Raw genomic sequence first — 23,214 nt, forward strand, 5'->3', positions numbered from 1 at the left:
CTTCTCCTGCTCATCCTCCTCCTCTTCATCCTCCTCCTCTTCCTCCTCCTCCTCATCCTCGTCATCCTCCTCCTCGTGCTTCTTGTCCTCCTTCTTCTCCTCCTCCTCATCCTGGTCGTCTTCTTCCTTCTCCTCCTCCTCCTCCTCCTCCTGCTCGTTTTTGTCCTCGTCCTCCTCCAACTCCTCCTCCTCCAACTCCTCCTTGTCCTTGCCCTTGTCTTCCTCCAACTCCTCCTCCTCCTACTCCTCTTCTTCCTCCTCCTCTTGCTCCTCGTCCTCCTCGTCGTAGTCGTCTTCCTCGTCCTCCCCGTCCTCGTCGTTTTTGTCCTCCTCCTCCTCCTTGTCCTCGTCCACCTCCATTTACACCTCGTCCTCCTCTTTGTCCTTCTCCTCTTCTTCCTCCTCCTCCTCTTCCTCGTCCTCCTCCTCGTTGTCGTCCTCCTCCTGCTCCTCCTCCTCCTCGTCATTTTCAGCCTCCTCCTCCACCTCGTCCTCGTCCTCCTTTTTCTCCTCCTCCTCCTCGTTATTCTCTTCATCTTCATCCTCCTCTTCCTCACTGTCCTCCTTTTCCTCCTGCTCCTCCTCCTCCTCCTCCTCCTCCTCCTCTTGGCTCGTCAGCCACCTCCTCCTCCTCTTCTTCCTCATATTCCTCCACCTTGTCTTCATCCTCCTCCTCCTCCTCATCCTCAGCCTCCTCTTCCTCCTCAGCCTCGTCCTCCTCGTGCTCCTCGTCCTCCTCCTCATCTTCGTCCTCCTCCTTGTCCTTCTCTTCCTTCTCCTCCTCCTCCTCGTCATCCTCCTACATGTCCTCCTCCTCCTCCTGCTCCTCCAACTCCTCCACCTCGTACTCATCCTTCTCCTCCTCCTTCTCGTCCTCCTGCACCTCCTCCTCTCCACCTCACCCTCGTCATCGTCCTCCTCCTCTTCCTCCTCGTCCTCATCCTCGTCCTCATTGTACTCGTCGTCATCCTCGTCCTTGTCATCGACCTCATCTTCTTCTTTCTCCTCCTCCTCCCGGTCCTCATCCTTGTACTCATCCTTCTCCTCATAATCTTCCTCTTCCTCCTCCTCCTCCTCCTCCTCCTCCTCCTCTTCTTCCTCTTACTTCTCCTCCACCTCTTCCTCGTCCTGCTCCTCCTCCTCATCCTAGTCTCCTCCTCCTCCTCGTGTTCCTCGTCCTCCTCCTCAACTTCGTCCTCCTCAACCTCCTCCTCCTCCTCCTCCTGCTCCTCTTCCTCCCCCTCCTCCTACTTCTCCTCTTCCTCCTCGTCCTCCTCCTCCTCATCCTCCTCCTCATTTTTGTCCTCCTCCTCCTCCGCGTCCTTGTCCTCATCCACGTCCTCCTTCTTGTCCTCTTCCTCTTCCTCCTCCTTATCCTCCTCCTTCTTGAGGGTTGGACTAGATGACCCACAGAGGTCCCTTCCAACCCCTACCATTCTGTGATTCTGTGATTCTTCTTGTGCTCCTTCTCCTCGTCCTCGTCTTCGTCCTCCACCTCCTCGTCCTCCTCCACTTCCTCCTCCTCCTCGTCCTTGTCATCATCCACCTCCTCATCCTCTTCCTCTTCCTCCTCGTCCTCATCCTCATCCTTCTCATCCTCCTCCTCATCCTCTTGCTTCCCATCCTCCTCCTCCTCGTCCTCCTCTTCCTCCTCCTCATCCTCGTCATCCTCCTCCTCCTCCTCCTTATCCTCCTCCTCCTCGTCCTTCTGCACCTCCTCCTCTCCTCCTCACCCTCGTCGTCATCCTCCTCCTCTTCATCCTTTTCATTCTCTTCCTCCTTCTCCTCCTCCTCCTCCTGGTCATCATCGTCCTTCTCCTCTCCTCCTCCTCCTCCTCCTCCTCCTCGTCCTCCTTGAACTCCTCCTCATCCTTTTCTTCTCCCTTGTAGTCCTCCTCTCATTCATCCTCATCCTTCTCGTCCTCTTCCACCTTCTCCTTGTCCTCGTTCTCATCCTTGTCCTCCCCGTCCTCGTCCTTGTCCTCCTCCACTACCACTTCCTCCTCATCCTACTCCTTCTCTTCATCATCATCATCTTCCTCCTCCTCGTCGTCATCCTCCTCCTACTCCTCCTCCTCCTCCTCCTCTTCTTCCTCTTACTTCTCCTCCACCTCATCCTCGTCCTGCTCCTCTTCCTCATCCTCAGTCTCCTCCTCCTCCTTGTCCTTCTCCTCATCCTCCTCATCCTCCTTGTCCTTCTCCTCGTCCTCCTCTTCCTCATCTTTCTCCTCTTTGTCCTCCTTCTCTTCCTCCAATTCCTTGTCCTTCTGTTCCTTCCTCCTTGTCCTCCTCATCCTCCTCGTCCTCCTCCTCCTCCTGCTCTTCCTTCTCCTGCTCATCCTCCTCCTCTTCATCCTCCTCCTCTTCCTCCTCCTCCTCATCCTCGTCATCCTCCTCCTCGTGCTTCTTGTCCTCCTTCTTCTCCTCCTCCTCATCCTGGTCGTCTTCTTCCTTCTCCTCCTCCTCCTCCTCCTCCTGCTCGTTTTTGTCCTCGTCCTCCTCCAACTCCTCCTCCTCCTCCTCCTCCTTGTCCTTGCCCTTGTCTTCCTCCAACTCCTCCTCCTCCTACTCCTCTTCTTCCTCCTTCTCTTGCTCCTCGTCCTCCTCGTCGTAGTCGTCTTCCTCGTCCTCCCCGTCCTCGTCGTTTTTGTCCTCGTCCTTCTCCTTGTCCTCGTCCACCTCCATTTACACCTCGTCCTCCTCTTTGTCCTTCTCCTCTTCTTCCTCCTCCTCCTCTTCCTCGTCCTCCTCCTCGTTGTCGTCCTCCTCCTGCTCCTCCTCCTCCTCGTCATTTTCAGCCTCCTCCTCCACCTCGTCCTCGTCCTCCTTTTTCTCCTCCTCCTCCTCGTTATTCTCTTCATCTTCATCCTCCTCTTCCTCACTGTCCTCCTTTTCCTCCTGCTCCTCCTCCTCCTCCTCCTCCTCTTGGCTCGTCAGCCACCTCCTCCTCCTCTTCTTCCTCATATTCCTCCACCTTGTCTTCATCCTCCTCCTCCTCCTCATCCTCAGCCTCCTCTTCCTCCTCAGCCTCGTCCTCCTCGTGCTCCTCGTCCTCCTCCTCATCTTCGTCCTCCTCCTTGTCCTTCTCTTCCTTCTCCTCCTCCTCCTCGTCATCCTCCTACATGTCCTCCTCCTCCTCCTTTTCCTCCTCCTCCTCCTGCTCCTCCAACTCCTCCACCTCGTACTCATCCTTCTCCTCCTCCTTCTCGTCCTCCTGCACCTCCTCCTCTCCACCTCACCCTCGTCATCGTCCTCCTCCTCTTCCTCCTCGTCCTCATCCTCGTCCTCATTGTACTCGTCGTCATCCTCGTCCTTGTCATCGACCTCATCTTCTTCTTTCTCCTCCTCCTCCCGGTCCTCATCCTTGTACTCATCCTTCTCCTCATAATCTTCCTCTTCCTCCTCCTCCTCCTCCTCCTCCTCCTCCTCTTCTTCCTCTTACTTCTCCTCCACCTCTTCCTCGTCCTGCTCCTCCTCCTCATCCTAGTCTCCTCCTCCTCCTCGTGTTCCTCGTCCTCCTCCTCATCTTCGTCCTCCTCAACCTCCTCCTCCTCCTCCTCCTGCTCCTCTTCCTCCCCCTCCTCCTACTTCTCCTCTTCCTCCTCGTCCTCCTCCTCCTCATCCTCCTCCTCATTTTTGTCCTCCTCCTCCTCCGCGTCCTTGTCCTCATCCACGTCCTCCTTCTTGTCCTCTTCCTCTTCCTCCTCCTTATCCTCCTCCTTCTTGAGGGTTGGACTAGATGACCCACAGAGGTCCCTTCCAACCCCTACCATTCTGTGATTCTGTGATTCTTCTTGTGCTCCTTCTCCTCGTCCTCGTCTTCGTCCTCCACCTCCTCGTCCTCCTCCACTTCCTCCTCCTCCTCGTCCTTGTCATCATCCACCTCCTCATCCTCTTCCTCTTCCTCCTCGTCCTCATCCTCATCCTTCTCATCCTCCTCCTCATCCTCTTGCTTCCCATCCTCCTCCTCCTCGTCCTCCTCTTCCTCCTCCTCATCCTCGTCATCCTCCTCCTCCTCCTCCTTATCCTCCTCCTCCTCGTCCTTCTGCACCTCCTCCTCTCCTCCTCACCCTCGTCGTCATCCTCCTCCTCTTCATCCTTTTCATTCTCTTCCTCCTTCTCCTCCTCCTCCTCCTGGTCATCATCGTCCTTCTCCTCTCCTCCTCCTCCTCCTCCTCCTCCTCGTCCTCCTTGAACTCCTCCTCATCCTTTTCTTCTCCCTTGTACTCCTCCTCTCATTCATCCTCATGCTTCTCGTCGTCTTCCACCTTCTCCTTGTCCTCGTTCTCATCCTTGTCCTCCCCGTCCTCGTCCTTGTCCTCCTCCACTACCACTTCCTCCTCCTCCTACTCCTTCTCTTCATCATCATCATCTTCCTCCTCCTCGTCGTCATCCTCCTCCTACTCCTCCTCCTCCTCCTCCTCTTCTTCCTCTTACTTCTCCTCCACCTCATCCTCGTCCTGCTCCTCTTCCTCATCCTCAGTCTCCTCCTCCTCCTCGTCCTTCTCCTCATCCTCCTCATCCTCCTTGTCCTTCTCCTCGTCCTCCTCTTCCTCATCTTTCTCCTCTTTGTCCTCCTTCTCTTCCTCCTACTCCTTGTCCTCCTCTTCCTTCCTCCTTGTCCTCCTCATCCTCTTTGTCCTCCTCCTCCTCCTGCTCTTCCTTCTCCTGCTCATCCTCCTCCTCTTCATCCTCCTCCTCTTCCTCCTCCTCCTCATCCTCGTCATCCTCCTCCTCGTGCTTCTTGTCCTCCTTCTTCTCCTCCTCCTCATCCTGGTCGTCTTCTTCCTTCTCCTCCTCCTCCTCCTCCTCCTGCTCGTTTTTGTCCTCGTCCTCCTCCAACTCCTCCTCCTCCTCCTTGTTCTTGTCCTTGTCTTCCTCCAACTCCTCCTCCTCCTACTCCTCTTCTTCCTCCTCCTCTTGCTCCTCGTCCTCCTCGTCGTAGTCGTCTTCCTCGTCCTCCCCGTCCTCGTCGTTTTTGTCCTCCTCCTCCTCCTTGTCCTCGTCCACCTCCATTTACACCTCGTCCTCCTCTTTGTCCTTCTCCTCTTCTTCCTCCTCCTCCTCCTCTTCCTCGTCCTCCTCCTCGTTGTCGTCCTCCTCCTGCTCCTCCTCCTCCTCGTCATTTTCAGCCTCCTCCTCCACCTCGTCCTCGTCCTCCTTTTTCTCCTCCTCCTCCTCGTTATTCTCTTCATCTTCATCCTCCTCTTCCTCACTGTCCTCCTTTTCCTCCTGCTCCTCCTCCTCCTCCTCCTCCTCTTGGCTCGTCAGTCACCTCCTCCTCCTCTTCTTCCTCATATTCCTCCACCTTGTCTTCATCCTCCTCCTCCTCCTCATCCTCAGCCTCCTCTTCCTCCTCAGCCTCGTCCTCCTCGTGCTCCTCGTCCTCCTCCTCATCTTCGTCCTCCTCCTTGTCCTCCTCCTCCTCCTGCTCCTCTTCCTCCTCCTCCTCCTGCTTCTCCTCCTCCTGCTCCTTCTCTCCTCCTCATCCTCCTCCTCCTTGTCCTTCTCTTCCTTCTCCTCCTCCTCCTCGTCATCCTCCTACATGTCCTCCTCCTCCTCCTTTTCCTCCTCCTCCTCCTGCTCCTCCAACTCCTCCACCTCGTACTCATCCTTCTCCTCCTCCTTCTCGTCCTCCTGCACCTCCTCCTCTCCACCTCACCCTCGTCATCGTCCTCCTCCTCTTCCTCCTCGTCCTCATCCTCGTCCTCATTGTACTCGTCGTCATCCTCGTCCTTGTCATCGACCTCATCTTCTTCTTTCTCCTCCTCCTCCCGGTCCTCATCCTTGTACTCATCCTTCTCCTCATAATCTTCCTCTTCCTCCTCCTCCTCCTCCTCCTCCTCCTCCTCTTCTTCCTCTTACTTCTCCTCCACCTCTTCCTCGTCCTGCTCCTCCTCCTCATCCTAGTCTCCTCCTCCTCCTCGTGTTCCTCGTCCTCCTCCTCATCTTCGTCCTCCTCAACCTCCTCCTCCTCCTCCTCCTGCTCCTCTTCCTCCCCCTCCTCCTACTTCTCCTCTTCCTCCTCGTCCTCCTCCTCCTCATCCTCCTCCTCATTTTTGTCCTCCTCCTCCTCCGCGTCCTTGTCCTCATCCACGTCCTCCTTCTTGTCCTCTTCCTCTTCCTCCTCCTTATCCTCCTCCTTCTTGAGGGTTGGACTAGATGACCCACAGAGGTCCCTTCCAACCCCTACCATTCTGTGATTCTGTGATTCTTCTTGTGCTCCTTCTCCTCGTCCTCGTCTTCGTCCTCCACCTCCTCGTCCTCCTCCACTTCCTCCTCCTCCTCGTCCTTGTCATCATCCACCTCCTCATCCTCTTCCTCTTCCTCCTCGTCCTCATCCTCATCCTTCTCATCCTCCTCCTCATCCTCTTGCTTCCCATCCTCCTCCTCCTCGTCCTCCTCTTCCTCCTCCTCATCCTCGTCATCCTCCTCCTCCTCCTCCTTATCCTCCTCCTCCTCGTCCTTCTGCACCTCCTCCTCTCCTCCTCACCCTCGTCGTCATCCTCCTCCTCTTCATCCTTTTCATTCTCTTCCTCCTTCTCCTCCTCCTCCTCCTGGTCATCATCGTCCTTCTCCTCTCCTCCTCCTCCTCCTCCTCCTCCTCGTCCTCCTTGAACTCCTCCTCATCCTTTTCTTCTCCCTTGTAGTCCTCCTCTCATTCATCCTCATCCTTCTCGTCCTCTTCCACCTTCTCCTTGTCCTCGTTCTCATCCTTGTCCTCCCCGTCCTCGTCCTTGTCCTCCTCCACTACCACTTCCTCCTCATCCTACTCCTTCTCTTCATCATCATCATCTTCCTCCTCCTCGTCGTCATCCTCCTCCTACTCCTCCTCCTCCTCCTCCTCTTCTTCCTCTTACTTCTCCTCCACCTCATCCTCGTCCTGCTCCTCCTCCTCATCCTAGTCTCCTCCTCCACCTCGTGCTCCTCGTCCTCCTCCTCATCTTCGTCCTCCTCCACGTCCTCCTCCTCCTCCTGCTCCTCTTCCTCCCCCTCCTCCTGCTTCTTCTCTTCCTCCTCGTCCTCCTCCTCCTCATCCTCCTCTTCATTTTTGTCCTCCTCCTCCTCCACGTCCTTGTCCTCATCCACGTCCTCCTTCTTGTCCTCTTCCTCTTCCTCCTCCTTATCCTCCTCCTTCTTGAGGGTTGGACTAGATGACCCACAGAGGTCCCTTCCAACCCCTACCATTCTGTGATTCTGTGATTCTTCTTGTGCTCCTTCTCCTCGTCCTCGTCTTCGTCCTCCACCTCCTCGTCCTCCTCCACTTCCTCCTCCTCCTCGTCCTTGTCATCATCCACCTCCTCGTCCTCTTCCTCTTCCTCCTCGTCCTCGTCCTCATCCTTCTCTTCCTCCTCCTCATCCTCTTGCTTCCCATCCTCCTCCTCCTTGTCCTCCTTATCCTCCTCCTCCTCGTCCTCCTCTTCCTCCTCTTCGTCCTCGTCATACTCCTCCTCCTCCTCCTCCTCCTCCTCCTCCTCCTCATCCTCCTTGAACTCCTCCTCTTCCTTTTCTTCTCCCTTTTACTCCTCCTCCCCTTCATCCTCATCCTTATCGTCCTCCTCCTCCTTCTCCTCTTCCTTGTCCTCCTCCTCATATTTGTCATCCTCCTCCTCCTCGTCCTCGTCCTCGTCCTCCTCGTCCTTCTTCTCTTCCACTACCACTTCCTCCTCCTCCTACTCCTTGTCTTCGTCATCATCTTCCTCCTTCTCGTCGTCATCCTCCTCTTGCTCCTCCTCCTCCTCTTCTTCCTCTTACTTCTCCTCCACCTCATCCTCGTCCTGCTCCTCTTCCTCATCCTCAGTCTCCTCCTCCTCCTCGTGCTCCACGTCCTCCTCCTCATCTTTGTCCTCCTCCTCGTCCTCCTCCTCCTCCCTCTGCTCCTCTTCCTCCTCCTCCTCCTGCTTCTCCTCCTCCTGCTCTTTCTCTCCTCCTCATCCTCCTCATCCTTGTCCTCCTCTTCCTCCTCCTCCTTATCCTCGTCATCCTCCTACATGTCCTCCTCCTCCTCCTTTTCCTCCTCCTTCTCCTGCTCCTCCAACTCCTTCACCTTGTACTCATCCTTCTCCTCCTCTTTCTCGTCCTCCTGCACCTCCTCCTCTCCACCTCACCCTCGTCGTCGTCCTCTTCTTCTTCCTCCTCGTCCTCCTCCTCCTCATCGTCCTCCTCATTTTTGTCCTCCTCCTCCTCCGCGTCCTTGTCCTCATCCACGTTCTCCTCCTTGTCCTCTTCCTGTTCCTCCTCCTTATCCTCCTCCTTCCTGAGGGTTGGACTAGATGACCCACAGAGGTCCCTTCCAACCCCTACCATTCTGTGATTCTGTGATTCTTCTTGTGCTCCTTCTCCTCGTCCTCGTCTTCGTCCTCCACCTCCTCATCCTCCTCCACTTCCTCCTCCTCCTCGTCCTTGTCATCATCCACCTCCTCGTCCTCTTCCTCTTCCTCCTCGTCCTCGTCCTCATCCTTCTCATCCTCCTCCTCATCCTCTTGCTTCCCATCCTCCTCCTCCTCGTCCTCCTCTTCCTCCTCCTCGTCCTCGTCATCCTCCTCCTCGTCCTCCTTATCCTCCTCCTCCTCGTCCTCCTCCTCTCCTCCTCACCCCCGTCATACTCCTCATCCTCCTTGAACTCCTCCTCTTCCTTTTCTTCTCCCTTGTACTCCTCCCCTTCATCCTCATCCTTATCGTCCTCCTCCTCCTTCTCCTCTTCCTTGTCCTCCTCCTCATATTTGTCATCCTCGTCCTCCTCATCCCCGTCCTTCTTCTCCTCCACTACCACTTCCTCCTCATCCTACTCCTTCTCTTCATCATCATCATCTTCCTCCTCCTCGTCGTCATCCTCCTCCTACTCCTCCTCCTCCTCCTCCTCTTCTTCCTCTTACTTCTCCTCCACCTCATCCTCGTCCTGCTCCTCTTCCTCATCCTCAGTCTCCTCCTCCTCCTTGTCCTTCTCCTCATCCTCCTCATCCTCCTTGTCCTTCTCCTCGTCCTCCTCTTCCTCATCTTTCTCCTCTTTGTCCTCCTTCTCTTCCTCCAATTCCTTGTCCTTCTGTTCCTTCCTCCTTGTCCTCCTCATCCTCCTCGTCCTCCTCCTCCTCCTGCTCTTCCTTCTCCTGCTCATCCTCCTCCTCTTCATCCTCCTCCTCTTCCTCCTCCTCCTCATCCTCGTCATCCTCCTCCTCGTGCTTCTTGTCCTCCTTCTTCTCCTCCTCCTCATCCTGGTCGTCTTCTTCCTTCTCCTCCTCCTCCTCCTCCTCCTGCTCGTTTTTGTCCTCGTCCTCCTCCAACTCCTGCTCCTCCTCCTCCTCCTTGTCCTTGCCCTTGTCTTCCTCCAACTCCTCCTCCTCCTACTCCTCTTCTTCCTCCTCCTCTTGCTCCTCGTCCTCCTCGTCGTAGTCGTCTTCCTCGTCCTCCCCGTCCTCGTCGTTTTTGTCCTCCTCCTCCTCCTTGTCCTCGTCCACCTCCATTTACACCTCGTCCTCCTCTTTGTCCTTCTCCTCTTCTTCCTCCTCCTCCTCTTCCTCGTCCTCCTCCTCGTTGTCGTCCTCCTCCTGCTCCTCCTCCTCCTCGTCATTTTCAGCCTCCTCCTCCACCTCGTCCTCGTCCTCCTTTTTCTCCTCCTCCTCCTCGTTATTCTCTTCATCTTCATCCTCCTCTTCCTCACTGTCCTCCTTTTCCTCCTGCTCCTCCTCCTCCTCCTCCTCCTCTTGGCTCGTCAGCCACCTCCTCCTCCTCTTCTTCCTCATATTCCTCCACCTTGTCTTCATCCTCCTCCTCCTCCTCATCCTCAGCCTCCTCTTCCTCCTCAGCCTCGTCCTCCTCGTGCTCCTCGTCCTCCTCCTCATCTTCGTCCTCCTCCTTGTCCTTCTCTTCCTTCTCCTCCTCCTCCTCGTCATCCTCCTACATGTCCTCCTCCTCCTCCTTTTCCTCCTCCTCCTCCTGCTCCTCCAACTCCTCCACCTCGTACTCATCCTTCTCCTCCTCCTTCTCGTCCTCCTGCACCTCCTCCTCTCCACCTCACCCTCGTCATCGTCCTCCTCCTCTTCCTCCTCGTCCTCATCCTCGTCCTCATTGTACTCGTCGTCATCCTCGTCCTTGTCATCGACCTCATCTTCTTCTTTCTCCTCCTCCTCCCGGTCCTCATCCTTGTACTCATCCTTCTCCTCATAATCTTCCTCTTCCTCCTCCTCCTCCTCCTCCTCCTCCTCCTCTTCTTCCTCTTACTTCTCCTCCACCTCTTCCTCGTCCTGCTCCTCCTCCTCATCCTAGTCTCCTCCTCCTCCTCGTGTTCCTCGTCCTCCTCCTCATCTTCGTCCTCCTCAACCTCCTCCTCCTCCTCCTCCTGCTCCTCTTCCTCCCCCTCCTCCTACTTCTCCTCTTCCTCCTCGTCCTCCTCCTCCTCATCCTCCTCCTCATTTTTGTCCTCCTCCTCCTCCGCGTCCTTGTCCTCATCCACGTCCTCCTTCTTGTCCTCTTCCTCTTCCTCCTCCTTATCCTCCTCCTTCTTGAGGGTTGGACTAGATGACCCACAGAGGTCCCTTCCAACCCCTACCATTCTGTGATTCTGTGATTCTTCTTGTGCTCCTTCTCCTCGTCCTCGTCTTCGTCCTCCACCTCCTCGTCCTCCTCCACTTCCTCCTCCTCCTCGTCCTTGTCATCATCCACCTCCTCATCCTCTTCCTCTTCCTCCTCGTCCTCATCCTCATCCTTCTCATCCTCCTCCTCATCCTCTTGCTTCCCATCCTCCTCCTCCTCGTCCTCCTCTTCCTCCTCCTCATCCTCGTCATCCTCCTCCTCCTCCTCCTTATCCTCCTCCTCGTCCTTCTGCACCTCCTCCTCTCCTCCTCACCCTCGTCGTCATCCTCCTCCTCTTCATCCTTTTCATTCTCTTCCTCCTTCTCCTCCTCCTCCTCCTGGTCATCATCGTCCTTCTCCTCTCCTCCTCCTCCTCCTCCTCCTCCTCGTCCTCCTTGAACTCCTCCTCATCCTTTTCTTCTCCCTTGTACTCCTCCTCTCATTCATCCTCATGCTTCTCGTCGTCTTCCACCTTCTCCTTGTCCTCGTTCTCATCCTTGTCCTCCCCGTCCTCGTCCTTGTCCTCCTCCACTACCACTTCCTCCTCCTCCTACTCCTTCTCTTCATCATCATCATCTTCCTCCTCCTCGTCGTCATCCTCCTCCTACTCCTCCTCCTCCTCCTCCTCTTCTTCCTCTTACTTCTCCTCCACCTCATCCTCGTCCTGCTCCTCTTCCTCATCCTCAGTCTCCTCCTCCTCCTCGTCCTTCTCCTCATCCTCCTCATCCTCCTTGTCCTTCTCCTCGTCCTCCTCTTCCTCATCTTTCTCCTCTTTGTCCTCCTTCTCTTCCTCCTACTCCTTGTCCTCCTCTTCCTTCCTCCTTGTCCTCCTCATCCTCTTTGTCCTCCTCCTCCTCCTGCTCTTCCTTCTCCTGCTCATCCTCCTCCTCTTCATCCTCCTCCTCTTCCTCCTCCTCCTCATCCTCGTCATCCTCCTCCTCGTGCTTCTTGTCCTCCTTCTTCTCCTCCTCCTCATCCTGGTCGTCTTCTTCCTTCTCCTCCTCCTCCTCCTCCTCCTGCTCGTTTTTGTCCTCGTCCTCCTCCAACTCCTCCTCCTCCTCCTTGTTCTTGTCCTTGTCTTCCTCCAACTCCTCCTCCTCCTACTCCTCTTCTTCCTCCTCCTCTTGCTCCTCGTCCTCCTCGTCGTAGTCGTCTTCCTCGTCCTCCCCGTCCTCGTCGTTTTTGTCCTCCTCCTCCTCCTTGTCCTCGTCCACCTCCATTTACACCTCGTCCTCCTCTTTGTCCTTCTCCTCTTCTTCCTCCTCCTCCTCCTCTTCCTCGTCCTCCTCCTCGTTGTCGTCCTCCTCCTGCTCCTCCTCCTCCTCGTCATTTTCAGCCTCCTCCTCCACCTCGTCCTCGTCCTCCTTTTTCTCCTCCTCCTCCTCGTTATTCTCTTCATCTTCATCCTCCTCTTCCTCACTGTCCTCCTTTTCCTCCTGCTCCTCCTCCTCCTCCTCCTCCTCTTGGCTCGTCAGTCACCTCCTCCTCCTCTTCTTCCTCATATTCCTCCACCTTGTCTTCATCCTCCTCCTCCTCCTCATCCTCAGCCTCCTCTTCCTCCTCAGCCTCGTCCTCCTCGTGCTCCTCGTCCTCCTCCTCATCTTCGTTCTCCTCCTTGTCCTCCTCCTCCTCCTGCTCCTCTTCCTCCTCCTCCTCCTGCTTCTCCTCCTCCTGCTCCTTCTCTCCTCCTCATCCTCCTCCTCCTTGTCCTTCTCTTCCTTCTCCTCCTCCTCCTCGTCATCCTCCTACATGTCCTCCTCCTCCTCCTTTTCCTCCTCCTCCTCCTGCTCCTCCAACTCCTCCACCTCGTACTCATCCTTCTCCTCCTCCTTCTCGTCCTCCTGCACCTCCTCCTCTCCACCTCACCCTCGTCATCGTCCTCCTCCTCTTCCTCCTCGTCCTCATCCTCGTCCTCATTGTACTCGTCGTCATCCTCGTCCTTGTCATCGACCTCATCTTCTTCTTTCTCCTCCTCCTCCCGGTCCTCATCCTTGTACTCATCCTTCTCCTCATAATCTTCCTCTTCCTCCTCCTCCTCCTCCTCCTCCTCCTCCTCTTCTTCCTCTTACTTCTCCTCCACCTCTTCCTCGTCCTGCTCCTCCTCCTCATCCTAGTCTCCTCCTCCTCCTCGTGTTCCTCGTCCTCCTCCTCATCTTCGTCCTCCTCAACCTCCTCCTCCTCCTCCTCCTGCTCCTCTTCCTCCCCCTCCTCCTACTTCTCCTCTTCCTCCTCGTCCTCCTCCTCCTCATCCTCCTCCTCATTTTTGTCCTCCTCCTCCTCCGCGTCCTTGTCCTCATCCACGTCCTCCTTCTTGTCCTCTTCCTCTTCCTCCTCCTTATCCTCCTCCTTCTTGAGGGTTGGACTAGATGACCCACAGAGGTCCCTTCCAACCCCTACCATTCTGTGATTCTGTGATTCTTCTTGTGCTCCTTCTCCTCGTCCTCGTCTTCGTCCTCCACCTCCTCGTCCTCCTCCACTTCCTCCTCCTCCTCGTCCTTGTCATCATCCACCTCCTCCTCCTCCTTATCCTCCTCCTCCTCGTCCTTCTGCACCTCCTCCTCTCCTCCTCACCCTCGTCGTCATCCTCCTCCTCTTCATCCTTTTCATTCTCTTCCTCCTTCTCCTCCTCCTCCTCCTGGTCATCATCGTCCTTCTCCTCTCCTCCTCCTCCTCCTCCTCCTCCTCATCCTCCTTGAACTCCTCCTCTTCCTTTTCTTCTCCCTTGTACTCCTCCTCCCCTTCATCCTCATCCTTATCGTCCTCCTCCTCCTTCTCCTCTTCCTTGTCCTCCTCCTCATATTTGTCATCCTCGTCCTCCTCATCCCCGTCCTTCTTCTCCTCCACTACCACTTCCTCCTCATCCTACTCCTTCTCTTCATCATCATCATCTTCCTCCTCCTCGTCGTCATCCTCCTCCTACTCCTCCTCCTCCTCCTCCTCTTCTTCCTCTTACTTCTCCTCCACCTCATCCTCGTCCTGCTCCTCTTCCTCATCCTAGTCTCCTCCTCCTCCTTGTCCTTCTCCTCATCCTCCTCATCCTCCTTGTCCTTCTCCTCGTCCTCCTCTTCCTCATCTTTCTCCTCTTTGTCCTCCTTCTCTTCCTCCAATTCCTTGTCCTCCTCTTCCTTCCTCCTTGTCCTCCTCATCCTCCTCGTCCTCCTCCTCCTCCTGCTCTTCCTTCTCCTGCTCATCCTCCTCCTCTTCATCCTCCTCCTCTTCCTCCTCCTCCTCCTCCTCGTCATCCTCCTCCTCGTGCTTCTTGTCCTCCTTCTTCTCCTCCTCCTCATCCTGGTCGTCTTCTTCCTTCTCCTCCTCCTCCTCCTCCTCCTGCTCGTTTTTGTCCTCGTCCTCCTCCAACTCCTCCTCCTCCTCCTCCTCCTTGTTCTTGTCCTTGTCTTCCTCCAACTCCTCCTCCTCCTACTCCTCTTCGTCCTCCTCCTCTTGCTCCTCGTCCTCCTCGTCGTAGTCGTCTTCCTCGTCCTCCCCGTCCTCGTCGTTTTTGTCCTCCTCCTCCTCCTTGTCCTCGTCCACCTCCATTTACACCTCGTCCTCCTCTTTGTCCTTCTCCTCTTCTTCCTCCTCCTCCTCCTCTTCCTCGTCCTCCTCCTCGTTGTCGTCCTCCTCCTGCTCCTCCTCCTCCTCGTCATTTTCAGCCTCCTCCTCCACCTCGTCCTCGTCCTCCTTTTTCTCCTCCTCCTCCTCGTTATTCTCTTCATCTTCATCCTCCTCTTCCTCACTGTCCTCCTTTTCCTCCTGCTCCTCCTCCTCCTCCTCCTCCTCTTGGCTCGTCAGCCACCTCCTCCTCCTCTTCTTCCTCATATTCCTCCACCTTGTCTTCATCCTCCTCCTCCTCCTCATCCTCAGCCTCCTCTTCCTCCTCAGCCTCGTCCTCCTCGTGCTCCTCGTCCTCCTCCTCATCTTCGTCCTCCTCCTTGTCCTCCTCCTCCTCCTGCTCCTCCAACTCCTCCACCTCGTACTCATCCTTCTCCTCCTCCTTCTCGTCCTCCTGCACCTCCTCCTCTCCACCTCACCCTCGTCATCGTCCTCCTCCTCTTCCTCCTCGTCCTCATCCTCGTCCTCATTGTACTCGTCGTCATCCTCGTCCTTGTCATCGACCTCATCTTCTTCTTTCTCCTCCTCCTCCCGGTCCTCATCCTTGTACTCATCCTTCTCCTCATAATCTTCCTCTTCCTCCTCCTCCTCCTCCTCCTCCTCTTCTTCCTCTTACTTCTCCTCCACCTCTTCCTCGTCCTGCTCCTCCTCCTCATCCTAGTCTCCTCCTCCTCCTCGTGTTCCTCGTCCTCCTCCTCATCTTCGTCCTCCTCAACCTCCTCCTCCTCCTCCTCCTGCTCCTCTTCCTCCCCCTCCTCCTACTTCTCCTCTTCCTCCTCGTCCTCCTCCTCCTCATCCTCCTCCTCATTTTTGTCCTCCTCCTCCTCCGCGTCCTTGTCCTCATCCACGTCCTCCTTCTTGTCCTCTTCCTCTTCCTCCTCCTTATCCTCCTCCTTCTTGAGGGTTGGACTAGATGACCCACAGAGGTCCCTTCCAACCCCTACCATTCTGTGATTCTGTGATTCTTCTTGTGCTCCTTCTCCTCGTCCTCGTCTTCGTCCTCCACCTCCTCGTCCTCCTCCACTTCCTCCTCCTCCTCGTCCTTGTCATCATCCACCTCCTCATCCTCTTCCTCTTCCTCCTCGTCCTCATCCTCATCCTTGTCATCCTCTTCCTCATCCTTTTGCTTCCCATCCTCCTCCTCCTCGTCCTCCTCTTCCTCCTCCTCATCCTCGTCATCCTCCTCCTCCTCCTCCTTATCCTCCTCCTCCTCGTCCTTCTGCACCTCCTCTTCTCCTCCTCACCCTCGTCATCATCCTCCTCCTCTTCATCCTTTTCATTCTCTTCCTCCTTCTCCTCCTCCTCCTCCTGGTCATCATCGTCCTTCTCCTCTCCTCCTCCTCCTCGTCCTCCTTGAACTCCTCCTCATCCTTTTCTTCTCCCTTGTACTCCTCCTCTCATTCATCCTCATCCTTCTCGTCCTCTTCCACCTTCTCCTTGTCCTCGTTCTCATCCTTGTCCTCCCCGTCCTCGTCCTTGTCCTCCTCCACTACCACTTCCTCCTCCTCCTACTCCTTCTCTTCATCATCATCATCTTCCTCCTCCTCGTCGTCATCCTCCTCCTCCTCCTCCTCCTCCTCCTCCTCTTCTTCCTCTTACTTCTCCTCCACCTCTTCCTTGTCCTGCTCCTCCTCCTCATCCTAGTCTCCTCCTCCACCTCGTGCTCCTCATCTTCGTCCTCCTCCTCATCTTCGTCCTCCTCCACGTCCTCCTCCTCCTCCTGCTCCTCTTCCTCCCCCTACTCCTGCTTCTCCTCTTCCTCCTCTTCCTCCTCCTCCTCATCCTCCTCTTCATTTTTGTCCTCCTCCTCCTCCACGTCCTTGTCCTCATCCACGTCCTCCTTCTTGTCCTCTTCCTCTTCCTCCTCCTTATCCTCCTCCTTCCTGAGGGTTGGACTAGATGACCCACAGAGGTCCCTTCCAACCCCTACCATTCTTTGATTCTGTGATTCTTCTTGTGCTCCTTCTCCTCGTCCTCGTCTTCGTCCTCCACCTCCTCGTCCTCCTCCACTTCCTCCTCCTCCTCGTCCTTGTCATCATCCACCTCCTCGTCCTCTTCCTCTTCCTCCTCCTCCTCGTCCTCATCCTTCTCATCCTCCTCCTCATCCTCTTGCTTCCCGTCCTCCTCCTCCTCGTCCTCCTCTTCCTCCTCCTCGTCCTCGTCATCCTCGTCCTCGTCCTCCTTATCCTCCTCCTCCTCGTCCTCCTCCTCTCCTCCTCACCCCCGTCATACTCCTCATCCTCCTTGAACTCCTCCTCTTCCTTTTCTTCTCCCTTGTACTCCTCCTCCCCTTCATCCTCATCCTTATCGTCCTCCTCCTCCTTCTCCTCTTCCTTGTCCTCCTCCTCATATTTGTCATCCTCGTCCTCCTCATCCTCGTCCTTCTTCTCCTCCACTACCACGTCCTCCTCCTCCTACTCCTTGTCTTCGTCATCGTCTTCCTCCTTCTCGTCGTCATCCTCCTCTTGCTCCTCCTCCTTCTCCTCTTCTTCCTCTTACTTCTCCTCCACCTCATCCTCGTCCTGCTCCTCTTCCTCATCCTCAGTCTCCTCCTCCTCCTCGTCCTTCTCCTCATCCTCCTCATCCTCCTTGTCCTTCTCCTCGTCCTCCTCTTCCTCATCTTTCTCCTCTTTGTCCTCCTTCTCTTCCTCCAATTCCTTGTCCTTCTGTTCCTTCCTCCTTGTCCTCCTCATCCTCCTCGTCCTCCTCCTCCTCCTGCTCTTCCTTCTCCTGCTCATCCTCCTCCTCTTCATCCTCCTCCTCTTCCTCCTCCTCCTCATCCTCGTCATCCTCCTCCTCGTGCTTCTTGTCCTCCTTCTTCTCCTCCTCCTCATCCTGGTGGTCTTCTTCCTTCTCCTCCTCCTCCTCCTCCTCCTGCTCGTTTTTGTCCTCGTCCTCCTCCAACTCCTCCTCCTCCTCCTCCTCCTTGTCCTTGCCCTTGTCTTCCTCCAACTCCTCCTCCTCCTACTCCTCTTCTTCCTCCTCCTCTTGCTCCTCGTCCTCCTCGTCGTAGTCGTCTTCCTCGTCCTCCCCGTCCTCGTCGTTTTTGTCCTCGTCCTCCTCCTTGTCCTCGTCCACCTCCATTTACACCTCGTCCTCCTCTTTGTCCTTCTCCTCTTCTTCCTCCTCCTCCTCTTCCTCGTCCTCCTCCTCGTTGTCGTCCTCCTCCTGCTCCTCCTCCTCCTCGTCATTTTCAGCCTCCTCCTCCACCTCGTCCTCGTCCTCCTTTTTCTCCTCCTCCTCCTCGTTATTCTCTTCATCTACATCCTCCTCTTCCTCACTGTCCTCCTTTTCCTCCTGCTCCTCCTCCTCCTCCTCTTGGCTCGTCAGCCACCTCCTCCTCCTCTTCTTCCTCATATTCCTCCACCTTGTCTTCATCCTCCTCCTCCTCCTCATCCTCAGCCTCCTCTTCCTCCTCAGCCTCGTCCTCCTCGTGCTCCTCGTCCTCCTCCTCATCTTCGTCCTCCTCCTTGTCCTCCTCCTCCTCCTGCTCCTCTTCCTCCTCCTCCTCCTGCTTCTCCTCCTCCTGCTCCTTCTCTCCTCCTCATCCTCCTCCTCCTTGTCCTTCTCTTCCTTCTCCTCCTCCTCCTCGTCATCCTCCTACATGTCCTCCTCCTCCTTCTTTTCCTCCTCCTCCTCCTGCTCCTCCAACTCCTCCACCTCGTACTCATCCTTCTCCTCCTCCTTCTCGTCCTCCTGCACCTCCTCCTCTCCACCTCACCCTCGTCATCGTCCTCCTCCTCTTCCTCCTCGTCCTTGTCCTCCTCCTCCTCTCTGTCTGCGTCCTGCTCCTCCTCCTCATCCTCCTCCTCATCTTCCTCCTCCTCGTCCTCTTCCAACTCCTACTCCTCCTGCTCTTCCTCTTCCTCCTCATCTTCGTCCTCCTCCACCTCCTCCTCCTCCTCCTCCTGCTCCTCCTTCTCATCCTCCTCCTCTTCCTCTTTGTCCTCCTGCATCTCCTCCACTCCTCCTCACCCTCGTCGTTATCCTGCTGTTCTTCATCATCATCCTTCTCATCCTCGTTCTCGTCCTCCTAATCCTCCTCCTTTTCATCCTGGTCATTGTCATCCTTCTCCTCCTCCTCCTCCTGGTCTTTATCCTTGTCCTACTCCTGCTCCTCCCCAGCATCCTCCTCCTCCTCCTCCTCTTCATCCTGCTGCTCGTCCTCCTTGTCGTCCTCCTGCTGCTACTCCACCTCCTCATTCTCCTCGTCCTCTTTCTCCTCCTCGTCCTCATCCTCTTCCTTGTCGTCCTCATCGTTCTCTTACTCCTCTTACTTACCCTACTCGTCCTCCTTGTCTTCCATGTCCTCGTCTTTGTCCTCCTCCTCCTCTTTATCCTCCTCCACCTCCTCGTCCTCCTGGTCCTCCTGCACCTCCTCGTCCTCCTCCTCCTCGTCCTTTTTGTCTTCATCCTCGTCGTCCTCCTCCTCTTTCTCCTCCACCTCCTCCTCTTCCTCCATGTCTATCTCCTTGTCCTCCTCCTCGTCGTCCTTGCCCTCCTCCTCTTCCTTGTCCTCCTCGGCCTTCTCTTACTCCTTTTACTTACTCTACTCATCCTCCTTGTCCTCCACGTACTTGTCCTTGTCCTCCTCCTGCTCTTTCACCTCCACCTCCTCCTCCTCTTCCTTTTTGTCTAGCTTCTCGTCCTCCTCCTTGTCCTCGTGCTTGTCCTCTTCATCCTCCTCATCCTCTTTCTCTTTATCTTGCTCGTCCTCATCCTCCTCATCCTCCTCGTCCTCCTCATGCTCCTCGTCCACCTCGTCCTCCTTGTCCTCCTCCTTCTCTTCCCCTTCCTTTTCTTCGTCCTCCTCCTTCTTGTCCTCATCATCGTCCCTGTCTTTCTCCTCCTCGTCCTCCTCCTCCTCCTCCTTGTCCTCGTCCACATCCTCGTCCTCCACGTCCTCCTCCTCCTCCTCTTCCTTATCATCCTCCTTCTCTTCTTCCTCCTCCTCTTCATTCTCCTCATCCGCCTCTTCTTCCTCCTCTATCTGCTCCTTATCCTCGTCCTTCTCCTTATCATCCTCCTTGTCCTTATCCTTGTCCTCCTCCACCTCCTCCTCCTCCTCTTCTTCCTCATCCCCGTCCTCTTCCTCCTCCTGCTCCTCCCCATCATCCTCCTCTTCCTCTTCCTCCTCATCCTCCTCCTCATCCTCTTTGTCGTCCTCCTCCTCATCCTCTTCCTGATCATTCTCCTCCTCCTTCTGTTCCTCCTCCTTTTCATCCTCCTCGTCTTCCTCGTCATCCTCCTCCTCCTCTTCTTTTCCCTCATCTTCCTCCTCCTCTTCCTTCTCCTTCTCTTCATCCTCCTCATCCTCCTCCTCCACCATTTCCTCTACCTCCTGCTCATCCTTTTCATCCTCCTTCTCGTCCTCATCCTTCTGCTCCTCCTCCCCCTCGTGTTCATCCTTGTCCTCCTCGTTCTCCTCCTTCTCTTATTCCTCTTCCTCCTCCTCCTAGTCCTCCTCCTTCTCATCTTCCTCTGTCTCCTCCTCCTCCTCGTCCTCCTTGTTCCCCTCGTCCTCGTCCTCATCTTCCTCTTCCTCCTCCTCCTACTCTTCCTCCTCTTTATTCTCCTTCTCTTCCTTGTCTTCGACACCATCCTTGTCTTTCTCCTCCTTGTCCTCCTCAGTGTTCTCTGTGTCCGTGTCCTCGTCATCTGCCTCTACCTCCTCCTCCTCCTCTTCCTCCTCCTCTTGCTTCTCCTACTCTTCCTGCTCCTGTTCCTCCTCCTCGTCCTTCCTGTCCTCCTCCTCTTTCTCCTCCTTCTCGTCCTCCTTCTCCTCATCCTCCTCCTTTTCATCCCCATTTTCCTCCTCCTTATTTTCCTCCTTATCCTTTTCCTCGTCTTCCTTCTTGTCCTCGTCCTCCTCGCCCTCCTCGTACTCCTCCTCCTTCTCCTCCTTCTCATCGTCCTCCTCCTCCTCCTCCTTTTCCTCCTCATCCTTGTCCTGCTCCTTCTCTTCCTCGTCATCCTCCTCCTCCTCACCCTTCTCCTCCACCTCCTCCTCGTCCTCCTCCTAGTCAAGATTCTTAACTTTGTCCACCTCCTCCTCCTCTTCCTACTTCTCCTCCTCGTCATGCTCCTTCTCCTCCTCCTCATTTTTGTCCTTCTCCTCCTCCTTCTCGTCTTCCTCCTCTTTTTCCTCCTCATCCTTGTCATTGTCATCCTCCTCCTTCTTCTCCTCCTCCTCCTTCTTCTTGTTGACCTCCTTCTCGTCCTTGTCCTCATCCTCCTCCTCCTTGTCCTCTTCCTCCTCTTCCTCCTCCTCCTTGTCCTCGTTCTCCTCCTGCTCCTCCCTGTCTTCCTCCTTCTCATCTTCCTCCTTGTCCTCGTCCTCCTCTTCCTCCGCTTCTTTGTCCTCTTTGTCCACCCTGTCTTCTTCATCCTCCTTGTCCTCTTCCTCATCCTCGTCCTCATCCTCCTCTTCCTCTTCCTCCTTCTCCTACTTTTCTTTCTCATCCTCCTCTTCCTTGTTCTCCTCCTCCTCCTTTTCCTACTTGTCTTCCTCTGCCACCTCCTCCTCCTCCTGCTCGTCCTCCTACTCCTCATACTCCTCCTTGTCCTCCTCCTTGTCCTCCTCCTTTTTCTCCTCCTCTTTCTCCTCCTCCTTTTTCTCCTCGTCTTACTCCTCCTCTTCTTTGTCATTGTCCTCCTCATCTTTGTCCTCATCGTCCTCCTCCTCCTCCTTCTTGTCCTTCTCCTCCCTCTCCTTCTTGTCTCCCTCCTCCTCCTCCTCATCCTTGTCTTCCTTCTCCTCCTCGTCCTCTTTTTCCTTTTCCTTCTCGTCCTCCTCTTCCTCTTCTTTCTTCTCCTTCTCCTCCTCCTTGTCTTCTCCTTCTCCTCCTCCTTGTCTTCCTCCCTGTCCTGATCCTCATCCTCATCCTCATCCTCATCCTCATCCTCATCCTCATCCTCATCCTCATCCTCATCCTCATCCTCCTCTTTCTCCTCCTCCTCCTCGTCCTTCTCCTCCTCCTCGTTGGCTCAGACCACAGGCCTGTTCTCACTTGCAATCACACAGATCTGTCTCAGGGGTGTTTTTCCGCACAGCTGGGAAGCGTGGGAGCCTTGTCTGGCTTTTCTCCCAGACCTGCGGGGTCTCTTGTGAGACCTGGGGAGAACCCTGTGCTCCCCCCTTTGCTTGCACTGGCCCTCCTACATCCCCTTTCTCTCCACAGTCCACAGCAGAAACATGTGGTACGTACATGGCGAAGATGTACTTGGTCAGCGGATGTCTCAGCAGGGAGACAAGGGCACCTGCCCGATGGCAAGCCTGGCTGAAGAGCGTCCCTGGGCAAAGAAAGCAGAGAAGCGTTAGGCCTGTCTGTTGAGGTCTCTTCGCTAGGACGGCCAGGCACGGGTGTTTCGGTCCCCGCAGGGAGGTGGGCACCGAGTCCCACGCACTCCCTCCTGGGGGCAAAGAGCAGGGCAGCCTGCACTTCTCCTGCCACTGGTGACATTCGGCCAGAGCTCTGGCACAGCGCAGCTCTCCGTGCTCACCCCAGAGGACTTGACAGCAAGCAGCAGCGCTGAGCTTGCTTGCGATGTCTGTGGCCTGAAGGAGCTATACACAGCCTGTGGAAGATTAATCAAGAGTAATGGCGGGAACACAGAGATCTGAGCAGGCCACAGGGGACAACAATCATTGTATGCAGGAGTGCATGAAAGGGTGGGGCTGGAAAACCGCCTGCAGCAGGCGGATGATTGTGACAGAAGACAGTCACGAGGGATGACTGTGTGAGAAAACAAACTCTCTGATTAGAGAGTGTGAGAAAGGAGGGAAACATGGCATTTGGCCTCGTAGCACAGACCCGCATCTGTGGCTATAAATATCTGCTCTTGGCTGCTAAAAAGGAGTTGTGCTATTTTGCTTATTTTGCTTCCTCACTCGCTTGCTTACTGGGCTTCATAATAAAGGAAGCTAGAGTGGAGAAAATAAAAACTCCAGCTGATTTCTTTGCCGCTGATTTCATTGCCACATTGGCCTTGTTGGGCCATGTGGAAGGCCCTGGAGCGGCTGAGCTGGCAGTTGCCCTGGAAGAGCGCATCACCAGCTCCATGTCCCGCAGAGGTTCCTGCGGGAGGAAAAAGACAAACGCTGCTTGCCCACCGTCGCCACGTCGTGGGAGCCGGGGCCGGCAGCAGTAGCCTGCGCGGAGGCCCTTGCCAGGGGACAGTCCCAGCAGCAGCAGCGAGAGAGGAGAGGGCAGCGCAGCTGGGCTGCTCGCAGGGTTCCCCCCCTCCTTTCGCCATCCCTTGTTGCCCGGCAGCAGTGGGAGCAGAGGACCGCGAGCTGGCAGCAGCAGTCCCCCGCCTCGGGAGGCCCAACCGGCAGCACAGCCCGATTCTCAGCCCATCCTCCCTGCTCCCTGGCCCTGGCCCCAGCCTGCCCCTCAGCAGACAGCTCTCCATGGCTTCCAGGGAGGGGGCACAGGCTGCTGTCCCCCTTCCCTCCCGACCCCTCTCCTCCCCGCAGCCAGGCAGGACCGCACCTCAGCCTCCCGAGGCGGGCAGTCTCAGGGCCCAGGGGCTTGGCCTCCCTGCGCGTGTGGCAAAACCTCCCCATGCACAGGGCTGGGCTCCGATGGGGCTCTTCTCCGGAAAACCTCTGCCAGCTTCCCCCTGCTGCTGCGCACCCCGCTGCCCATGCTGGCCACATCTGTGCCAGCAGCCCAAGCTGACGCTCCGGGCAGGAGCAGCCCACGCCGTACCTACTCGTCTGGCAGTGGCTCGGCCCCACTGCCTCCCCTGCTGGCTGCTGCTCAGCCTCGCTCGCCACGGAGCCTTCGGAGGACCCTCGGCGTCTGGTCCACGGAGCCTTTCTCCTCGCCATCTCTGGGCAAAGGCCGGCTCCCTGCTCCGCGCTTCCCCCTCAGCCCCAGCAGCGCGGCCTGCCCAGGCAGAACCCGCTCCAGCAGCAGCCCCACGCTGCTCCCCAGCAGGAGCACGAGTGCCCGAGGCAACGGCCGCACGGCAGCTGTGGGCTCCTTCCCTGCGCAGCACAGGGCTGTGCGTCGGCCGGCTGTGACC

At 56.3% G+C, this 23,214-nt stretch overlaps 1 protein-coding gene across 1 annotated transcript; it reads left to right on the plus strand.

Moving 5' to 3' along the window:
• Positions 1-8,906: 8,906 nt before the first annotated feature.
• On the plus strand, positions 8,907-21,502 carry LOC142364063 (uncharacterized; the record flags this gene model as incomplete). The annotated part of the gene is made up of 6 exons (XM_075442428.1): positions 8,907-9,059; positions 10,953-11,048; positions 11,271-11,330; positions 13,265-13,395; positions 21,206-21,288; positions 21,363-21,502. Coding segments are annotated over 6 exons (663 nt in total), but the record flags the coding sequence as incomplete, so codon positions are not given.
• Between the last annotated feature and the right edge of the window lie 1,712 nt (positions 21,503-23,214).

The sequence above is a fragment of the Opisthocomus hoazin genome, chromosome 24 (genome assembly GCF_030867145.1).
Source record: "Opisthocomus hoazin isolate bOpiHoa1 chromosome 24, bOpiHoa1.hap1, whole genome shotgun sequence".
NCBI lineage: Eukaryota > Metazoa > Chordata > Aves > Opisthocomiformes > Opisthocomidae > Opisthocomus > Opisthocomus hoazin.